Source organism: Mya arenaria, chromosome 2, assembly GCF_026914265.1.
Source record: "Mya arenaria isolate MELC-2E11 chromosome 2, ASM2691426v1".
Lineage (NCBI taxonomy): Eukaryota > Metazoa > Mollusca > Bivalvia > Myida > Myidae > Mya > Mya arenaria.
The window spans coordinates 68,118,943-68,139,914 of NC_069123.1; the positions used below are offsets into that span (position 1 = coordinate 68,118,943).

Genomic DNA, 20,972 nt, shown 5'->3' on the forward strand with positions numbered 1-20,972 from the left:
TTTTACAATCCAAGTATTGAGACTATCGTCGGCCGGCATCAGAGTTCGAACGCGCGAGTTCTGGATTACAACCACGTGCATGCTCTGTTTTACAATCCAAGTATTGAGACCATCGTCGGCCGGCATCAGAGTTCGAACGCGCGAGTTCTGGATTACAACCACGTGCATGCTCTGTTTTACAATCCAAGTATTAAGACTATCGTCGGCCTGCATCAGAGTTCGAACGCGCGAGTTCTGGATTACAACCACGTGCATGCTCTGTTTTACAATCCAAGTACAGAGACCATCGTCGGCCGGCATCAGAGTTCGAACGCGCGAGATTTGGATTACAACCACGTGCATGCTCTGTTTTACAATCCAAGTATTGAGACCATCGTCGGCCTGCATCAGAGTTCGAACGCGCGAGTTCTGGATTACAACCACGTGCATGCTCTGTTTTACAATCCAAGTACAGAGACCATCGTCGGCTGGCATCAGAGTTCGAACGTTAGAGATCTGGATTACAACCACGTGCATTCTCTGTTTTACAATCCAAGTATTGAGACTATCGTCGGCCTGCATCAGAGTTCGAACGCGCGAGTTCTGGATTACAACCACGTGCATACTCTGTTTTACAATCCAAGTATTGAGACCATCGTCGGCCGGCATCAGAGTTCGAACGCGCGAGTTCTGGATTAAAACCACGTGCATGCTCTGTTCTACAATCCAAGTATTGAGACTATCGTCGGCCTGCATCAGAGTTCGAACGCGCGATTTCTGGATTTCAAGCACATGCATGCTCTGTTTTACAATCCAAGTATTGAGACTATCGTCGGCCTGCATCAGAGTTCGAACGCGCGAGTTCTGGATTACAACCACGTGCATGCTCTGTTTTACAATCCAAGTATTGAGACCATCGTCGGCCGGCATCAGAGTTCGAACGCGCGAGTTCTGGATTACAAGCACGTGCATGCTCTGTTTTACAATCCAAGTATTGAGACCATCGTCGGCTAGGCATCAGAGTTCGAACGCGCGAGTTCTGGATTACAACCACGTGCATTCTCTATTTTACAATCCAAGTACAGAGACCATCGTCGGCCGGCATCAGGGTTCGAACGCGTGAGTTCTGGATTACAACCACGTACATATGCTCTGGTTTACAATCCAAGACCAGAGACCATCGTCGGCCGGCATCAGGGTTCGAAAGCGTGAGTTCTGGATTACAATCACGTACATGCTCTGGTTTACAATCCAAGTACAGAGATCATCGTCGGCCGGCATCAGAGTTCGAACGCGTGAGTTCTAGATTACAACCACGCGCTAGCTCTATATGACAATCCAAGTACCGGGACTATCGTCGGCTAGCATCAGGGTTAGAACGCGCGAGCTCTAGATTTCAAGAATGTGCGAGTCCTGTATTACAATCCAAGTACTGAGACCATCGTCATCCAGGTTCAGGGTTTGAACGCGCGAGCTCTAAATTACAACCACTTGCGAGCTCTATATTACAATCCAAGTACTAAAACCATCGTCGGTTAGAATTAGGGTTTTAAGACCACAAAGCATTAAGTATATTATTTAAAAAAAAAGAAACGCGGAGGGTACCAGTCTAGCATCAGGGTTAGAACGCGCGAGCTCTAGATTACAACCACGCGCGAGCTCTGAATTACAATCCAAGTTCCAAGAACACCGTCATCCAGGATCAGGGTTTGAACGCGCGAGCTCCAGATAACAACCACTTGTGAGTTCTGCCGCGGTATTACAGTCCAAGTACAGAGACAATCGTCGGCCAGCATCAGGGTTAGAACGCGCGAGCTCTAGATAATGTGCGAGTCCTGTATTACAATCCAAGTACTGAAACCATCGTCATCCAGGATCAGGGTTAGAACGCTTGAGCTCTAGATTACAAGCACATGCGAGTTCTGTTTTACAATCCAAGTACTGAGACCATCGTTGGCCGGCATCAGAGTTCGAACGCGCGAGTTCTGGATTAAAACCACGTGCACGCTCTGTTTTACAATCCAAGTATTGAGACTATCGTCGGCCGGCATCAGAGTTCGAACTCGCGAGTTCTGGATTACAAGCACGTGCATGCTCTGTTTTACAATCCAAGTATTGAGACTATCGTCGGCCTGCATCAGAGTTCGAACGCGCGAGTTCTGGATTACAACCACGTGCATGCTCTGTTTTACAATCCAAGTATTGAGACCATCGTCGGCCGGCATCAGAGTTCGAACGCGCGAGTTCTGGATTACAACCACGTGCATGCTCGCTTTTATAATCCAAGTATTGAGACCATCGTCGGCTAGGCATCAGAGTTCAAACGCGCGATTTCTGGATTACAACCACGTGCATTCTCTGTTTTACAATCCAAGTACAGAGACCATCGTCGGCCGGCATCAGGGTTCGAACGCGTGAGTTCTGGATTACAACCATGTACATATGCTCTGGTTTACAATCCAAGTACAGAGACCATCGTCGGCCGGCATCAGGGTTCGAAAGCGTGAGTTCTGATTACAACCACGTACATGCTCTGGTTTACAATCCAAGTACAGAGATCATCGTCGGCCGGCATTAGAGTTCGAACGCGTGAGTTCTAGATTACAACCACGCGCTAGCTCTATATGACAATCTAAGTACCGGGACTATCGTCGGCCAGCATCAGGGTTAGAACGCGCGAGCTCTAGATTTCAAGAATGTGCGAGTCCTGTATTACAATCCAAGTTCTGAGACCATCGTCATCCAGGTTCAGGGTTTGAACGCGCGAGCTCTAGATTACAACCACTTGCGAGCTCTATATTACAATCCAAGTACTAAAACCATCGTCGGTTAGAATTAGGGTTTTAAGACCACAAAGCATTAAGTATATTATTTAAAAAAAAAGAAACGCAGAGGGTACCAGTCTAGCATCAGGGTTAGAACGCGCGAGCTCTAGATTACAACCACGCGCGAGCTCTGAATTACAATCCAAGTTCCAAGAACACCGTCATCCAGGATCAGGGTTTGAACGCGCGAGCTCCAGATAACAACCACTTGTGAGTTCTGTCGCGGTATTACAGTCCAAGTACAGAGACCATCGTCGGCCAGCATCAGGGTTAGAACGCGCGAGCTCTAGATAATGTGCGAGTCCTGTATTACAATCCAAGTACTGAAACCATCGTCATCCAGGATCAGGGTTAGAACGCTTGAGCTCTAGATTACAAGCACATGCGAGTTCTGTTTTACAATCCAAGTACTGAGACCATCGTTGGCCGGCATCAGAGTTCGAACGCGCGAGTTCTGGATTACAACCACGTGCATGCTCTGTTTTACAATCCAAGTATTGAGACCATCGTCGGCCGGCATCAGAGTTCGAACGCGCAAGATCTGGATTACAACCACGTGCATTCTCTGTTTTACAATCCAAGTATTGAGACTATCGTCGGCCTGCATCAGAGTTCGAACGCGCGAGTTCTGGATTACAACCACGTGTATGCTCTGTTTTACAATCCAAGTACAGAGACCATCGTCGGCCGGCATCAGAGTTCGAACGCGCGAGTTCTGGATAACAAGCACATGCATGCTCTGTTTTACAATCCAAGTATTGAGACTTTCGTCGGCCGGCATCAGAGTTCGAACGCGTGAGTTCTGGATAACAAGCACATGCATGCTCTGTTTTACAATCCAAGTATTGAGACTATCGTCGGCCGGCATCAGAGTTCGAACGCGCGAGTTCTGGATAACAAGCACATGCATGCTCTGTTTTACAATCCAAGTATTGAGACTATCGTCGGCCGGCATCAGAGTTCGAACGCTAGAGATCTGGATTAAAACCACGTGCATGCTCTGTTTTACAATCCAAGTATTGAGACTATCGTCGGCCGGCATCAGAGTTCGAACGCGTGAGTTCTGGATTACAAGCACGTGCATGCTCTGTTTTACAATCCAAGTATTGAGACTATCGTCGGCCTGCATCAGAGTTCGAACGCGCGAGTTCTGGATTACAACCACGTGCATGCTCTGTTTTACAATCCAAGTAATGAGACCATCGTCGGCCGGCATCAGAGTTCGAACGCGCGAGTTCAGGATTACTACCACGGTCATTCTCTGTTTAACAATCCAAGTACAGAGACCATCGTCGGTCAGGCATCAGGGTTTGAACGCGCGAGTTCTGGATTACAACCACGGGCATTCTCTGTTTGACAATCCAAGTATTGAGACCATCGTCGGACAGGCATCAGGGTTAGAACGCGCGAGTTCTGGATTACAAACACGTGCATTCTCTGTTTTACAATCCAAGTATTGAGACCATCGTCGGACAGGCATCAGGGTTAGAACGCGCGAGTTCTAGATTACACGCACGTGCGAGTTCTGCCACGGTATTACTGTCCAAGTACAGAGACCATAGTCGGACAGGCACCCAGGTTTGAACCCGCGAGTTCTAGATAACACGCACGTGCGAGATCTGTCGCTGTTTTACAGTCCAAGTACAGAGACCATCGTTGACCAACATCAGGGTTAGAACGCGCGAGTTCTGGTTTACAACCACGTGCATTCTCTGTTTTACAATCCATGTATTGAGACCATCGTTGACCAACATCAGGGTTAGAACGCTCTAGTTCTAGATTACAACCAGGTGCGAGCTCTATATAACAATCGAAGTCATGACCAAGGCCACCGTCGTCTAGCATCAAGAGTTCGAACGTTGGAGCTCTACTGAGATTACAACCAGTTCTGTTTTCGGCAATCCAAGTATTGAGACCATCGTCGGCCAATATCAGAGTTCGAATGCGCGAGTTCTAGATTGCATTTTCGTGCACTAGATTATAAGCACGTGTGAGTCCTGTATTACAATCCAATTTTAACACCACCGTGTTAGCTCTATGTGAATAGAATCCAAGTCGACATATTTTTTTTAAAATGTGTCACCAAATAACAAGACAATTAAGCAACCAGAAATTGGTATCCTAGGGCCTAAAAATATTGTTTGGTTAGGGTTACATCCTTTTCAAAAATAGGTAGGGTAGGTAGGCTTTAAAGTGATCTTCTGTATTTAAGGTTTACAACTAAAAAGTGAAAAGCAATTAAAAAAAAAGAAAAAGATTATAGACAACTTCATAAGACAATACATATTTATAAAAGAGGGGGGTGCAAAGTCATATTTATAATAAAGTTTACCAAATGTTTTTTTTCCTACGCCGCGACCGAAAAGAAATGCATTATATGTTTTCCAAACGAAGTGCGCGGACTGGTCTTAGTACAAATCAAGTCAAATTTCGGTTATAGAGGCCGTCAAATTGATAGAACCTAGCTATTCGGAACTCCTCGGCCATTTTTTATCGAAATACAACGATAACAATGGCCGAGGAGTCCCGAATGAGAACCTAGCTCAAACTAGACTGGTACCCTTCGCTACTTTTTGATAAAAATCTTTTTGTAGAAAAGAGAAAAAGGGTACCAGTCTAGCTCAAACTCCGCGCAGTGTTACTTCCCTTGCAGTTACTGTACTGCAAGGGAAGTAACACTGCGCGGAGTTTGAACCTAAAAAAGCTAGGTATGTGTTATATGGGAAACGAAATCGAATATTTAGGGGATTCGATTTTGGTTAACGTAAATCGTTCTGAAGGGCGGTGCAAAAGCACGGTTACCGGTACCCGGTATTTGCAATCACTTTCCGATACGACTGCTATAGTTAATATTATAATAGTACGATGGCTGTTGTGGAGTTATAATTATTGAATATGCTCTTACTTTAAACTAAATGCCTTCATTTGATAACAAAGGTTATAGTTATCCAAATTGTATCCAATTATATATTTTGGCAGATAAGGCGATAAACCGAAACTTGAACCATTTTAGTCAATTGCACACTTCAATAAGGCTAAAGATTTTATAAAAAATAAATAAACAAAAAATGAAAATGACTTTCAAATGACCCCCGTATAGTCAACAAAACTATATGGGATTCAGTTTTGATAACTCAACAAATATTATAAAGTCATATTACACCAGACAGTTGATTCAGTTTTGGTTAAATGCAATTTATGGGTATACGATTACTATATGGGAGTCAGTTTTGGATAAATGCAATTAATGGGTATACAATTACTATATGGGACTCAGTTTTGGTTAAATGCAATTTATGGGTCTTTAATTACTATATGGGAGTCAGTTTTGGTGAACTGCAATTTATGGGTATACAATTACTATAAGGGAGTCAGTTTTGGTGAACTGCAATTTATGGGTATACAATTACTATAAGGGAGTCAGTTTTGGTGAACTGCAATTTATGGGTATACAATTACTATATGGGAGTCAGTTTTGGTGAACTGCAATTTATGGGTATACAATTACTATAAGGGAGTCAGTTTTGGTTAACTGCAATTTATGGGTATACGATTACTATAAGGGAGTCAGTTTTGGTGAACTGCAATTTATGGGTATACGATTACTATATGGGAGTCAGTTTTGGTGAACTGCAATTTATGGGTATACGATTACTATAAGGGAGTCAGTTTTGGTGAACTGCAATTTATGGGTATACGATTACTATAAGGGAGTCAGTTTTGGTGAACTGCAATTTATGGGTATACGATTACTATATGGGAGTCAGTTTTGGTTAACTGCAATTCAGGGGTATACAATTACTATATGGGAGTCAGTTTTGGTTAACTGAAATTTATGGGTCTTTAATTACTATAAGGGAGTCAGTTTTGGTTAACTGCAATTTATGGGTCTTTAATTACTATATGGGAGTCAGTTTTGGTTAACTGCAATTTATGGGTATACAATTACTATATGGGAGTCAGTTTTGGTGAACTGCAATTTATAGGTATACAATTACTATATGGGAGTCAGTTTTGGTTAAATGCAATTTATAGGTATACAGTTACTAAATGGGATCCAGTTTTGGCATCTCTACTGTATGCTAGGCAATGAACGCACATTGAAATGAACAGTTGACGCAACTGACTGTAAGGGATTCAGTTTTGGTTAATTGCATTTTTGCAACATAAATGTATGGGTATTAAACTACTAGATAGATCCAGGCTTGATATCCTTAGGCAGTGAAAACATATTGAAATACACAGTTGACTTAACTGACTAAAAGGGATTCAGTTTTGGTTAATTGCATTGTATGTATGTAGCATTACTTTATATGGGATCCAGTTTTGATATCTCTAAACCGTGAGCATTATAATAAAACGAACAGTTGACGGTAAGGGATCCCGTTTTATCATTATAGCTGTTCATTGTAACGTGCGTTCAATGCCTAGCCTACAGTAGAGATGCAAAAACTGGATCAAATATAGTAATTGTATACCCATAAATTGCAGTTCACCAAAACTGACTCCCATATAGTAATTGTATACCCATAAATTGCAGTTAACCAAAACTGACTCCCTTATAGTAATTGTATACCCATAAATTGCAGTTAACCAAAACTGACTCCCATATAGTAATCGTATACCCATAAATTGCAGTTAACCAAAACTGACTCCCATATAGTAATTGTATACCCATAAATTGCAGTTAACCAAAACTGACTCCCTTATAGTAATTGTATACCCATAAATTGCAGTTAACCAAAACTGACTCCCATATAGTAATCGTATACATATAAATTGCAGTTAACCAAAACTGACTCCCTTATAGTAATCGTATACTCATAAATTGCAGTTAACCAAAACTGACTCCCATATAGTAATTGTATACCCATAAATTGCAGTTCACCAAAAATGACTTCCTTATAGTAATTGTATACCTGTAAATTGCATTAAAAACCAAAACTGACTCCCATATAGTAATTGTATACCCATAAATTGCAGTTAACCAAAACTGACTCCCTTATAGTAATTGTATACCCATAAATTGCAGTTCACCAAAACTGACTCCCTTATAGTAATTGTATACCAATAACTTGCAGTTAACCAAAACTGACTCCCTTATAGTAATTGTATAACAATAAATTGCATTTAACCAAAACTGACTCCCATATAGTAATTGTATACCCCTGAATTGCAGTTCACCAAAACTGACTCCCATAATAATTGTATACCCATAAATTGCAGTTAACCAAAACTGACTCCCTTATAGTAATTGTATAACCATAAATTGCAGTTCACCAAAACTGACTCCCATATAGTAATTGTATACCCATAAATTGCAGTTCACCAAAACTGACTCCCTTATAGTAATCGTATACCCATAAATTGCAGTTCACCAAAACTGACTCCCATATAGTAATCGTATACCCATAAATTGCAGTTAACCAAAACTGACTCCCATATAGCAATCGTATACCCATAAATTGCAGTTAACCAAAACTGACTCCCATATAGTAATCGTATAACCATAAATTGCAGTTAACCAAAACTGACTCCCATATAGTAATTGTATACCCATAAATTGCAGTTAACCAAAACTGATTCCCTTATAGTAATTGTATACCCATAAATTGCAGTTCACCAAAACTGACTCCCGTATAGTAATTGTATACCCATAAATTGCAGTTCACCAAAACTGACTCCCGTATAGTAATTGTATACCCATAAATTGCAGTTCACCAAAACTGACTCCCATATAGTAATTGTATACCCATAAATTGCAGTTCACCAAAACTGACTCCCTTATAGTAATTGTATACCCATAAATTGCAGTTCACCAAAACTGACTCCCTTATAGTAATTGACTCCCATATAGTAATTGTATACCCATAAATTGCATTTAACCAAAACTGACTCCCTTATAGTAATTGTATACCCATAAATTGCATTTAACAAACACTGAATCCTTTTTATCAACTGTCTTATGTTATATGATTATATATTCGTTGAGTTACCAAAACTGGTTCCCATATAGTAAGGATTTTCTTTTTTACCAAAACTGACTCCCATATAGTCAACACTTCGTTTCAATATAGTAATCATATTAGTAATTACGGCCAAGATATATCAAAACTGCTTCCCATATAGTTATCTTATACCCATAGACAGCTTTAAACCATTATGTAGCAAATAAGTCATTTTACGACATTATCCATTTTTGAATCCCCTCTATCATTGAATAATGAGAAAACGTCTCCCATATAACCTCCACCACCTAGCTAAGTCTGAAACGGTGCGATGGTAAATATCACATCTCAAAAGTCATTTAGCTGTCAACATTAGAATAACTGTTTTCTTTTAAAAAATTGACTGTCATGATAAGTTCTGTACGTAGTAAAGCCATGGAGAAGATTCTAGTCGTAGGAGCGGGGATGACAGGGGCGTCAGTGGTTTCTTTACTGAGACAGGAGCTTCCAAAATCATCATCTCTTACGTTGTGGGATAAAAGCAACGGGATAGGTACTGTATAATACCAAGCACAACGTTAAACTCTTTCAAATAGAAGACATTTACTACATGGTATTCATGTTATGAATAGCGGATGATACAGCAAATCGCTTCTACGTTCAAAGTTTGATTAAGCGCCTCCCCACCAACATCCAGCCAGAAAAATCCACTAATTTAATGAGATTGGTCTTGCACAACAGAAGAGACATTTCCAGTGAATTGGGCAAACTGGCTCGCACGTTTAAAACTGATGAGCCAAGCGCATCAACAAGCCACATCTTTTTTCTTGTATGAAATATTTTATGAGCATCGAATTATTGAATTTTTAAAGAGCGCGATTAACAATTATAGTTTTAATTACAAAAAAACCCAAACATTATCCTTAAAAACATGTTACCTTTAGAAGAAATTGTTGACATAAACAAAAGTTTCAAGTATTCATGAACAAAGATATATCAAGTTTCACCAGTACAGATTGAAAAAAACCCACCCACCCTGGTGTTCGGCAAGGCTTGTTACGTGCTTATGGATGTGCTTAGCGTCACATTTTCTGATCTGAACGGGAAACACTTGATAGAGGATATATGTGAACTGATCTGGTCCATGTACTGCAACCAACATTGGCCTAACAGATCTACAGTCTTGGCTGTAACCTTTTTCAATCTAGTTCTTAATTTACCATCTTTCAGTCTTTTCAGTCAGGGCCGTATGATCTTTCAATGATAAATTTCTTAGTCATATTATCTGGGATGTAACAGGGATGGGATTACTCGGTATACCTTTGAAATAATGCATGCAAATAATTATTTCAATGTTATGCAGGTGGACGTATGTCAACAAGCCGTTCTAACAAGTGTAAAGGCAGCACTGTGGATTTGGGGGCACAATACATATCAGCCACTCCAGAATACCAGCAAAAACATGAACAGTATGAAAAATTATTAACTAAAAAAAATAGTGTTTTGCAAAGGTGTTATTGTAGCGTTGTCCTGCAACAGGCTGCTGATAATCATACAATATATTCAGGTATGTTGGTAATGTTTAGCTTTTAATGTTCTGCCTGGCATTAGAATGTGAGCCATTTGGTAACATTTAGTGTTAATAATTTAGTGTTTCCAATGAATTTTATTGATATTTGTAACAGGGAAGGATGACTTCCAGCTTTAATGCTCACTTGAATTTCAGGATGTACACAGAACTACTAGATGCAGCTATTTTCAAGCAAATAGATGTGAAGTCAATGGAAGGACACCAGGACAAACAACCTGGCATAAAACATTATGTTGTGCCAAATGGAATAAGCTCCCTTGTGAAATACTTTGTGAACAAATCAGGTAAGGAACAGTTTGCACTAATTGTACGATCAATATGCATTCCTACATGTATGTAACCTAACATTTGCCCTGAAACTGTTCAAACCTGAACTAAGTGCAGAAACTGAAAATAGGCCACTGAAGTACTTTCGGAAAAATGCCATGTAAAGTGGAGATGTTTTCAAACGATCTTTGATCGAACAATATTCTGAGATAAAAAGACCCTGTACCAGAAAGGCCCACTTTGTGCTGGAGTGGGTTTGACCATTAAAGAATTAGCGGTGTGTGTATTGCTTACATTTTACAAGTTAGTTGCGTAAGGGAAAATAATAGTGTGATAAAGATATATGTAAATATTCTGTATGTGTTACATCTTTACTGATGTACTCAAAATTGAGTATAGTGTTTAAATGAAAGATTTCTATTGCTAGTGATAAACATCGCTTTTATTTGTTATTGGTTTTTAAAAATCACTTTGATTGCTCAAATGAATGACCCAACTTAATAGTGTTTTTATGAGGCCCATGACAATTGACATGCAAATAACGTGTTCCAATCTGCGTGTAAATGTTATTTCTGTATCCCAAAATGCTTATTTCGGAATTAAATATAACAATTACTATACACATTAATGTGAAAAATATGACCAATGGCCAGTTTTTATAGGTTTATGAAAACAATGTGTGCCAAAGACAGTTATTAGCATTTGGCCTTTCTTGACTGGGTCTTTTTGGTACTGGGACTTTCTTCTACCGGGCCTTTTTGGAAGTAGACCATTTTGACCTGCATGCCTTGAACTGGACAGAAAAATCAGACAAATGTTGTTGTTTTCTGGTTTCCTGACCTACCTAAATTTCTTTTGCATCAGACTCTAAATTTGTATCACGCATAGACAGTTTATCTCATCATTATTTTTTTCTTCATCTTTTGGGATACATGTTTGGTTATAGGAAAGATGTGTAAATGGAGTCAGATCAAGTTGCGACGATTTATAGATTGGAAACAATCCCACTCTTGCTTTACTATATTTTTTTTGGTCTTAAAATTGGAAAAAAACAAAATATATTTCAAACCTCTTGAAATTCAATTATGAGCAAAAGAAGAAAGGATTATCTCTGGGTTATACTTTCAACAGGATCAACAGTAGAGAGAAGTCATCAAATCACCTCAGTGTCGAAGGATGGAAATGGGGTGAAAGTAACTACTGACCAGGGCTTATCAGACACATTTGATGCTATAGTTTTAACCATGCCAGTTCCCCAGATACTCCAACTGAAGGGTGACATTCCTAGTTTGATAGGTAAAACTCACTTCTATCTACATATATATTGAACTTTATTTCTGGTACTAGTGCGTGGTAATGCAATCTTGTACACAATGTAAAACAGAAGAGATTCTCTCTCATGTCTATTTAATGTGAGATGTTTTTCAAACATACTGTGTGCTCTTTTTATCATCTTCTATGTATGATTTGAAATTTCAGATGGCAAGGGTATTCGTAGCCAGCTAGAGGAAGTGAGCTACTCTTCTAGGTTTGCTGTTGGTCTCTACTTCACCCCAGACACTGTACTGGATGTCCCCTGGGCAGCAAAGTATATCACTGGCAACCCCTGCGTACGATATGTGGCTATAGACAGCAAAAAGAGAGGGAATGGTAGTTACTTAACTTAAACTGTACATGCATGTCAGCCTTAACATTTCTTTTCTCCATGTTAATACATGTTCAAGTTTATTAAATCATGTCTATTTTCAACATACATGTAGTTTATATTTTATATTTCTCTAGTTATGCTGTGAAACGGTTGTTTTATGTATAAAGGCAAACCACATGAATCAATGTTCTTTAAATTTAGATAAAAATATAGATATTTATTGTCAAAACTCATAACTAGGATAAGACATATTTGAGTCTTAAGTGTGTAGTCAGCATAACATTGAGTAAAATCTTTGTATATGATTTTTTTTTATCCAAGTGTCCAGTGATGTAGGTCCGTCTATCTGTGTGCACACGTCAGCTCCCTGGGGCCTGGAACATGTGGAGATGGACAAGGATGAAGCTGCACAGGAAATACTTGCCCACCTCAAACAGGTGTTACCATGGTTACCAGAGCCAGCCGAGGTCAAAGGGCACAAGTGGAGATACTCGCAGGTGCTGTGAATTAGTGTTTGAAAATCGGACTCCATTTGCTATCGATAATCGAATCGAATCAGACCAAGTATTTCGATTTACTATCGGACAATAATCGAAAGTTTATTTTTAATCGAAAGTTCATAATATCATTTAGGAATACATTCTTTATACATAGTATAATCATGATATTTTAAATGGTTTAACCTGGAATCAGTATGTGTGATGCTATAGTCATGCATTTTGCAACAGTAAGTAAATATCCATAACATTTTTCTGTCTTTAATAACTTAAAGTAAAAACATAACAACAAAACACATACTTAATAATTGCACATAAATTGCAAAATGATGCACACCGCAACAAGTAAGTTATCTTAGCATTTTATCCATGTAAAAGCATATTAAATATTTTTAAACAGCTTAACATTCAATGACCTGTAATATTGAAGATTTCATTAAAATATCTTATTTTCATAAAACTCACAAAAAAGTAAATTTGTTAATAACAAACCAAAAAAGGTTTCAAAAACAGAATGCATTGAGCTTGGATCCCCGGTTTTTGCAGGTAAGACCGGATCCACTACACCATAGACACAGGTTATTGAAGAAGGTCTTAAGAAATATATAAACAATAAAAATCAAATTGTAATTTTGGGAGAGTTTGTAAGTTTTTAAGCAAAAGTGTTTACATTCACCGCATTTGTGTAAGAGAGTGACCTCCCTTGTTAATATGAATTCAATGAGAATTTACCGGAAAGAAAAATTGACATTTACTCCACTTTTACCACAAAACAAAAAATACGTAGTTACCGGAAGTAACATTAGCGACATCAATTTTGGACAACCACTATCGATAGCCGACATAGCATTGTCAGCGACGATTTATCGATTGTACTCGATAATCATTTCATCACTGTGAATACATCCTATCTATTGGTTTGGCATTTAAGTTTTAGAATTGAAAACCAAGAAAATACTGATTGTACTTTTATGACTATGTACTTCACAGAGTAGCAGTCTTGTTGGAAGCATTTTTTCAGAATATTCAACATATTCTTGTCCACACTGCGTTTATTGTTGTTGTTTGTGTTGCCTATGAAGAATAACAGACTCAGGCTGATAACTTTGTCCGCTGTGTTGTAACCGTGTCATTGGCATACCACATTTGTTTCCGATCAATAACTTTTAAAAACTTGGTGTAGAGTCTTCAAACTTGGTAAGCACATTGGTCATGGTCAGTACATAGACTCTATTGTTGTTGAGGTCAATAGGTCAAAGGTCATGGTGAATTTTACCAGTAAAATAATATGTGCTCTCGATAGGCGTTCCTTGTGATTTGTAGAAAGCTTTTACATGGCACAAAAGTTACAAAAATGTGGCCACAGATGGCAAAGATTCAGCTCAGGGTCACGCAGTTCTGTATTTCAAAGTTGGTTGTTTGGAGGGATTGGAACAACTTGAAAGAAATTTATTTCGTAATGTTATTTAGATGAACATTATATCATATGCAAGTACAATATGTTTCAGGTGCACAAGGGTTACCATGGGAGCCCAGGTTGTGTTGTTCTCAGTGAGAGCCCCGCCATTCTTCTGGCCGGGGACGGGTTTACACACTCAAACTTTGACGGTTGTCTGGAATCCTCCCTAGCTGTACACAAGACATTAACTGGTTCACTACAGTCAAAAGTCTAATCTGTTATATAACATACCTACAGGGATTTAATCTTTATACTGTATTTGATAAAATAAAGTGATAAATGTCTTGATAAAATTTTGATATGCTGGATCATATATTTACTATATAATGAAACATGTTTGGTAATAAAAAAGGCAACACATCTCAGGGAATTTTAGGATTGTAAGTAATTTATTGACATACATTTTCAGTTTAAATTATAGTTTATTATACCCATTTTCAAATGACTGTGTAAAGCTGTGAATTCCATTGGTATGCATATCATCTGCCATTTGTTATTAAATTGAAATTCCTTTTACAAACATTTTATTTTTCTGTACAATACAGAACCAAACCAAACAATTAACTTGAACATGAACTGAAAATGTACAAACTCAATTACCCAGGATCATGTGTGCTTATACATGGATATACCTTTTTTAAGAATGCAAGTTTTGTCAATTTTATGCATGTAGAAGCAATAAGCATAAAATAGTTGTTTGTTGTAATATTACGGTATATAGGCTTTGAATGCTGAATCCATGAAAATGATCTTTAGGTGATTGCTCATCTGTTTTTCAAAGAAAAAAGTCAGGGTGTTGACCCAGCCTTTTTGTGGTTGTGGTTGACAGCATCATTGTGAAACACTTGAACCTTGACTGTTACTCCTAAACAGCTGAATATATTTAAATTAAACTTGGTACACCTGTTGGCAGGTGTATGGCAGAGACAATATGCACATATATTTAGTATGGCCCATAACGCTGGCCGTAATAATGATTTACTTATAGCATTATTACTTTAAAAAGCGTTTGCAAAATACCAAATATATGCTTAATGCAGCCATGCGGAACAAATGTTGGAATTCCTGCATTTTTGTCGAGCCCGCATGCGGTGAATGAGGCATAGCTGTCACAATGGTGGTTCTGTGTATGTGCGTGCGTGTGACCAGACTGAACCGTATTCAGGCTGTATCTTGACCAGAAGCTTGATGCAGTATAGGATTTAAAAAAAAATTGCCATGAAGTTTCACCATGATGAGGCAGAGTGCCGCACACAAGACCCACGTCTGTATCTCACAGGTCATAATGACACTTGTCCGGGCTGTATCTTTACCATGCATTAAACAATTTAAAAAAAAAACTTGCCATAGAGGTTCATCATGACGAGGCGTAGAGTCGCAGGTTCTACATATTGTTCTACTCCATTTAATTATGTGTTACAATTGCATGGAAGAGCATTATGTTTGTGCCAAACGCTCTTTGAACGGGCTCGAAATGTCACCATTTGAAGGCTAGTTTACTTGCTGCTTTTATTTGCGATCTTTTTCATAACTTGTTTTTGAAATGTGTTAGTTTTGTTTTATGTTTCTAACAAACAACAACATTATGTACGGAGTGAAAGTGGTGAAGGAACTTTACTCCAGTAAATTGATGAAACATAAAATTGGGCTAAAATTACATTTCCTGTAGGACTAAATAAACAATAGTCTGCATTTTGAAAGATAATAAATGGAATTTAATAATGGTGTTATTTTTGTGAGCTTGTTACACAAGGTTTCTACATGGCTCAAAGCAAAAGTTTCAAAATATAATATACCGATAGTGGAACCAAAAGTGACCATGACCATCATAATTCCAGCTTGGCTATTGGGTTCCCCGTAATGCTTCTAAAGGACAGGATATTATAATCCATTGCCGACTCTAACACGCTCAGCAGTTTAATTTCAGAGAGCACATATTGTTATTTTTAGTTACCAAAATGATGAAAAATGCACTTTTAAAAAAAAGTATTAGGTTATTTTTTTGTAAAATTTATTTTGTCTTTTAAACAATATGTTATCTTTTCCCTAAAAATTATTTTTTACAATTCATATTTACATGCGCAAAATTCAGCACAATTTTAGTGAGCTGAAGCATGACGTTCTACAAAGGAATCAGCGATGTTAACTAGCACAATGTGAGCTTTGCAATGACTTTGTGAAGTCCTTCAATGATGTTCATCAAAGATAGAGCGTAGATCACACCAAATACTGACACAACAGTTTATTGTAAAATATGCTTACAAAATGGGGAAGAAAATGTTCCATTATGTTCCGGATTCTACTAAATGTGTTTGTATTGTGTCTTTTTTCTGCTTGATAAGATGGCATTGTTCTTAAGAGAACAATACAATAAATTTGCAATCCTTGTGTGTCTTTCGGAAATTAAACAAATCTTATGTGATGCGTTAGAGCTTTGATTAAGTGTTTACTGTGATCTTGGTAGACTGAGCTCAATGAGACAGATATTCATAAACTGTGACCTTAACCTTTACGGCTACTAAATAATACAGTTCTACATAGCCTGTGACCTTGACTAGAACTCGATGAAATAGCTTTTCATTGACTGCATCATTGAATGTGACTGAATGAAACAACCTTGACTGTAACTGAATGGAACAATGACTGACCTTGACTGTAACAAAAGAAAAGGCTCTTCATAGAATGTGACTACGACCTTTTTTTACTGTTAAACAATGAAACAGCTCTTCTTTGACTGTGCCCTTTATTCTGACTGTAACTCAATGAAAAATATATTGTGAGACTGACCTTGATCCTAACTGAATAAAATACTTCTTAGAATGTTACCTTACCTGTAGCTAAATGGAACAGCTACAGAATGTGACAAGGACCATTTTGACTCTTTATCAATGAAAAAGCTCTTCATAGACAGTGACATTGACATTGTCTATTACTAAATGAGACAGCTCTTCGAAGACTGACCATGACCTGGTCTGTAATTCGTTGAAACAGTTCTTCATAGACTGTGACTTTGACCATTACTGTTCTTAATGGACTGTGACCTCGAATTATAATCAATGAAACAGCTCATCTTAGACTGTGGCCATGACCATTACTCAATAAATCCGTTCTTCATAGACTGTGGCCATGACCATTACTCAATAAATCCGTTCTTCATAGACTGTGGCCATGACCATTACTCCATAAATCAGTTCTTCATAGACTGAGGCCATGACCATTACTCAATAAATCAGTTCTTCATAGAATGTGGCCATGACCATTACTCAATAAATCAGTTCTTCATAGACTGTGGCCATGACCATTACTCAATAAATCAGTTCTTCATAGACTGAGGCCATGACCATTACTCCATAAATCAGTTCTTCATAGACTGAGGCCATGACCATTACTCAATAAATCAGTTCTTCATAGACTGTGGCCATGACCATTACTCCATAAATCAGTTCTTCATAGAATGTGGCCATGACCATTACTCAATAAATCAGTTCTTCATAGACTGTGGCCATGACCATTACTCCATAAATCAGTTCTTCATAGACTGTGGCCATGACCATTACTCCATAAATCAGTTCTTCATAGACTGTGGCCATGACCATTACTCAATAAATCAGTTCTTCATAGACTGTGGCCATGACCATTACTCCATAAATCAGTTCTTCATAGACTGTGGCCATGACCATTACTCAATAAATCAGTTCTTCATAGACTGTGGCCATGACCATTACTCAATAAATCAGTTCTTCATAGACTGTGGCCATGACCATTACTCCATAAATCAGTTCTTCATAGACTGTGGCCATGCCCATTACTCAATAAATCAGTTCTTCATAGACTGTGGCCATGACCATTACTCCATAAATCAGTTCTTCATAGAATGTGGCCATGACCATTACTCAATAAATCAGTTCTTCATAGACTGTGGCCATGACCATTACTCCATAAATCAGTTCTTCATAGACTGTGGCCATGACCATTACTCCATAAATCAGTTCTTCATAGACTGTGGCCATGACCATTACTCCATAAATCAGTTCTTCATAGACTGTGGCCATGACCATTACTCCATAAATCAGTTCTTCATAGAATGTGGCCATGACCATTACTCAATAAATCAGTTCTTCATAGAATGTGGCCATGACCATTACTCAATAAATCAGTTCTTCATAGACTGTGGCCATGACCATTACTCCATAAATCAGTTCTTCATAGACTGTGGCCATGACCATTACTCAATAAATCAGTTCTTCATAGACTGTGGCCATGACCATTACTCCATAAATCAGTTCTTCATAGACTGTGGCCATGACCATTACTCCATAAATCAGTTCTTCATAGACTGTGGCCATGACCATTACTCAATAAATGAGTTCTTCATAGACTGTGGCCATGACCATTACTCAATAAATCAGTTCTTCATAGACTGTGGCCATGACCATTACTCAATAAATCAGTTCTTCATAGACTGTGGCCATGACCATTACTCAATAAATCAGTTCTTCATAGACTGAGGCCATGACCATTACTCCATAAATCAGTTCTTCATAGACTGAGGCCATGACCATTACTCAATAAATCAGTTCTTCATAGACTGTGGCCATGACCATTACTCCATAAATCAGTTCTTCATAGAATGTGGCCATGACCATTACTCAATAAATCAGTTCTTCATAGACTGTGGCCATGACCATTACTCCATAAATCAGTTCTTCATAGACTGTGGCCATGACCATTACTCCATAAATCAGTTCTTCATAGACTGTGGCCATGACCATTACTCCATAAATCAGTTCTTCATAGACTGTGGCCATGACCATTACTCAATAAATCAGTTCTTCATAGACTGTGGCCATGACCATTACTCCATAAATCAGTTCTTCATAGACTGTGGCCATGACCATTACTCAATAAATCAGTTCTTCATAGACTGTGGCCATGACCATTACTCCATAAATCAGTTCTTCATAGACTGTGGCCATGACCATTACTCAATAAATCAGTTCTTCATAGACTGTGGCCATGACCATTACTCCATAAATCAGTTCTTCATAGAATGTGGCCATGACCATTACTCAATAAATCAGTTCTTCATAGACTGTGGCCATGACCATTACTCCATAAATCAGTTCTTCATAGACTGTGGCCATGACCATTACTCCATAAATCAGTTCTTCATAGACTGTGGCCATGACCATTACTCCATAAATCAGTTCTTCATAGACTGTGGCCATGACCATTACTCCATAAATCAGTTCTTCATAGAATGTGGCCATGACCATTACTCAATAAATCAGTTCTTCATAGACTGTGGCCATGACCATTACTCCATAAATCAGTTCTTCATAGACTGTGGCCATGACCATTACTCAATAAATCAGTTCTTCATAGACTGTGGCCATGACCATTACTCCATAAATCAGTTCTTCATAGACTGTGGCCATGACCATTACTCCATAAATCAGTTCTTCATAGACTGTGGCCATGACCATTACTCAATAAATGAGTTCTTCATAGACTGTGGCCATGACCATTACTCAATAAATCAGTTCTTCATAGACTGTGGCCATGACCATTACTCAATAAATCAGTTCTTCATAGACTGTGGCCATGACCGTTACTCCATAAATCAGTTCTTCATAGACTGTGGCCATGACCATTACTCCATAAATCAGTTCTTCATAGACTGTGGCCATGACCATTACTCCATAAATCAGTTCTTCATAGAATGTGGCCATGACCATTACTCAATAAATCAGTTCTTCATAGACTGTGGCCATGACCATTACTCCATAAATCAGTTCTTCATAGACTGTGGCCATGACCATTACTCCATAAATCAGTTCTTCATAGACTGTGGCCATGACCATTACTCCATAAATCAGTTCTTCATAGACTGTGGCCATGACCATTACTCAATAAATCAGTTCTTCATAGACTGTGGCCATGACCATTACTCAATAAATCAGTTCTTCATAGACTGTGGCCATGACCATTACTCAATAAATCAGTTCTTCATAGACTGTGGCCATGACCATTACTCCATAAATCAGTTCTTCATAGACTGTGGCCATGACCATTACTCAATAAATCAGTTCTTCATAGACTGAGGCCATGACCATTACTCCATAAATCAGTTCTTCATAGAATGTGGCCATGACCATTACTCAATAAATCAGTTCTTCATAGACTGTGGCCATGACCATTACTCAATAAATCAGTTCTTCATAGACTGTGGCCATGACCATTACTCAATAAATCAGTTCTTCATAGACTGTGGCCATGACCATTACTCCATAAATCAGTTCTTCATAGACTGTGGCCATGACCATTACTCCATAAATCAGTTCTTCATAGACTGTGACCATGACCATTACTCCATAAATCAGTTCTTCATAGACTGTGGCCATGACCATTACTCAATAAATGAGTTCTTCATAGACTGTGGCCATGACCATTATTCCATAAATCAGTTCTTCATAGACTGTGGCCATGACCATTACTCAATAAATCAGTTCTTCATAGACTGTGGCCATGACCATTACTCAATAAATCAGTTCTTCATAGACTGTGGCCATGACCATTACTCCATAAATCAGTTCTTCATAGACTGTGGCCATGACCATTACTCAATAAATCAGTTCTTCATAGACTGAGGCCATGACCATTACTCCATAAATCAGTTCTTCATAGACTGTGGCCATGACCATTACTCCATAAATCAGTTCTTCATAGACTGTGGCCATGACCATTACTCCATAAAT

At 38.5% G+C, this 20,972-nt stretch overlaps 1 protein-coding gene across 1 annotated transcript; it reads left to right on the top strand.

Moving 5' to 3' along the window:
- The first annotated feature begins 8,785 nt into the window (after window positions 1-8,785).
- On the top strand, window positions 8,786-15,936 carry LOC128218524 (renalase-like). The gene is made up of 7 exons (XM_052926213.1): window positions 8,786-9,305; window positions 10,116-10,221; window positions 10,479-10,627; window positions 11,742-11,906; window positions 12,090-12,260; window positions 12,580-12,755; window positions 14,264-15,936. The coding sequence occupies exons 1-7, from the start codon at window positions 9,161-9,163 to the stop codon at window positions 14,426-14,428; spliced, it is 1,077 nt and encodes a 358-aa protein (XP_052782173.1). The 5' UTR covers window positions 8,786-9,160; the 3' UTR covers window positions 14,429-15,936.
- The last annotated feature ends 5,036 nt before the right edge of the window (window positions 15,937-20,972 follow it).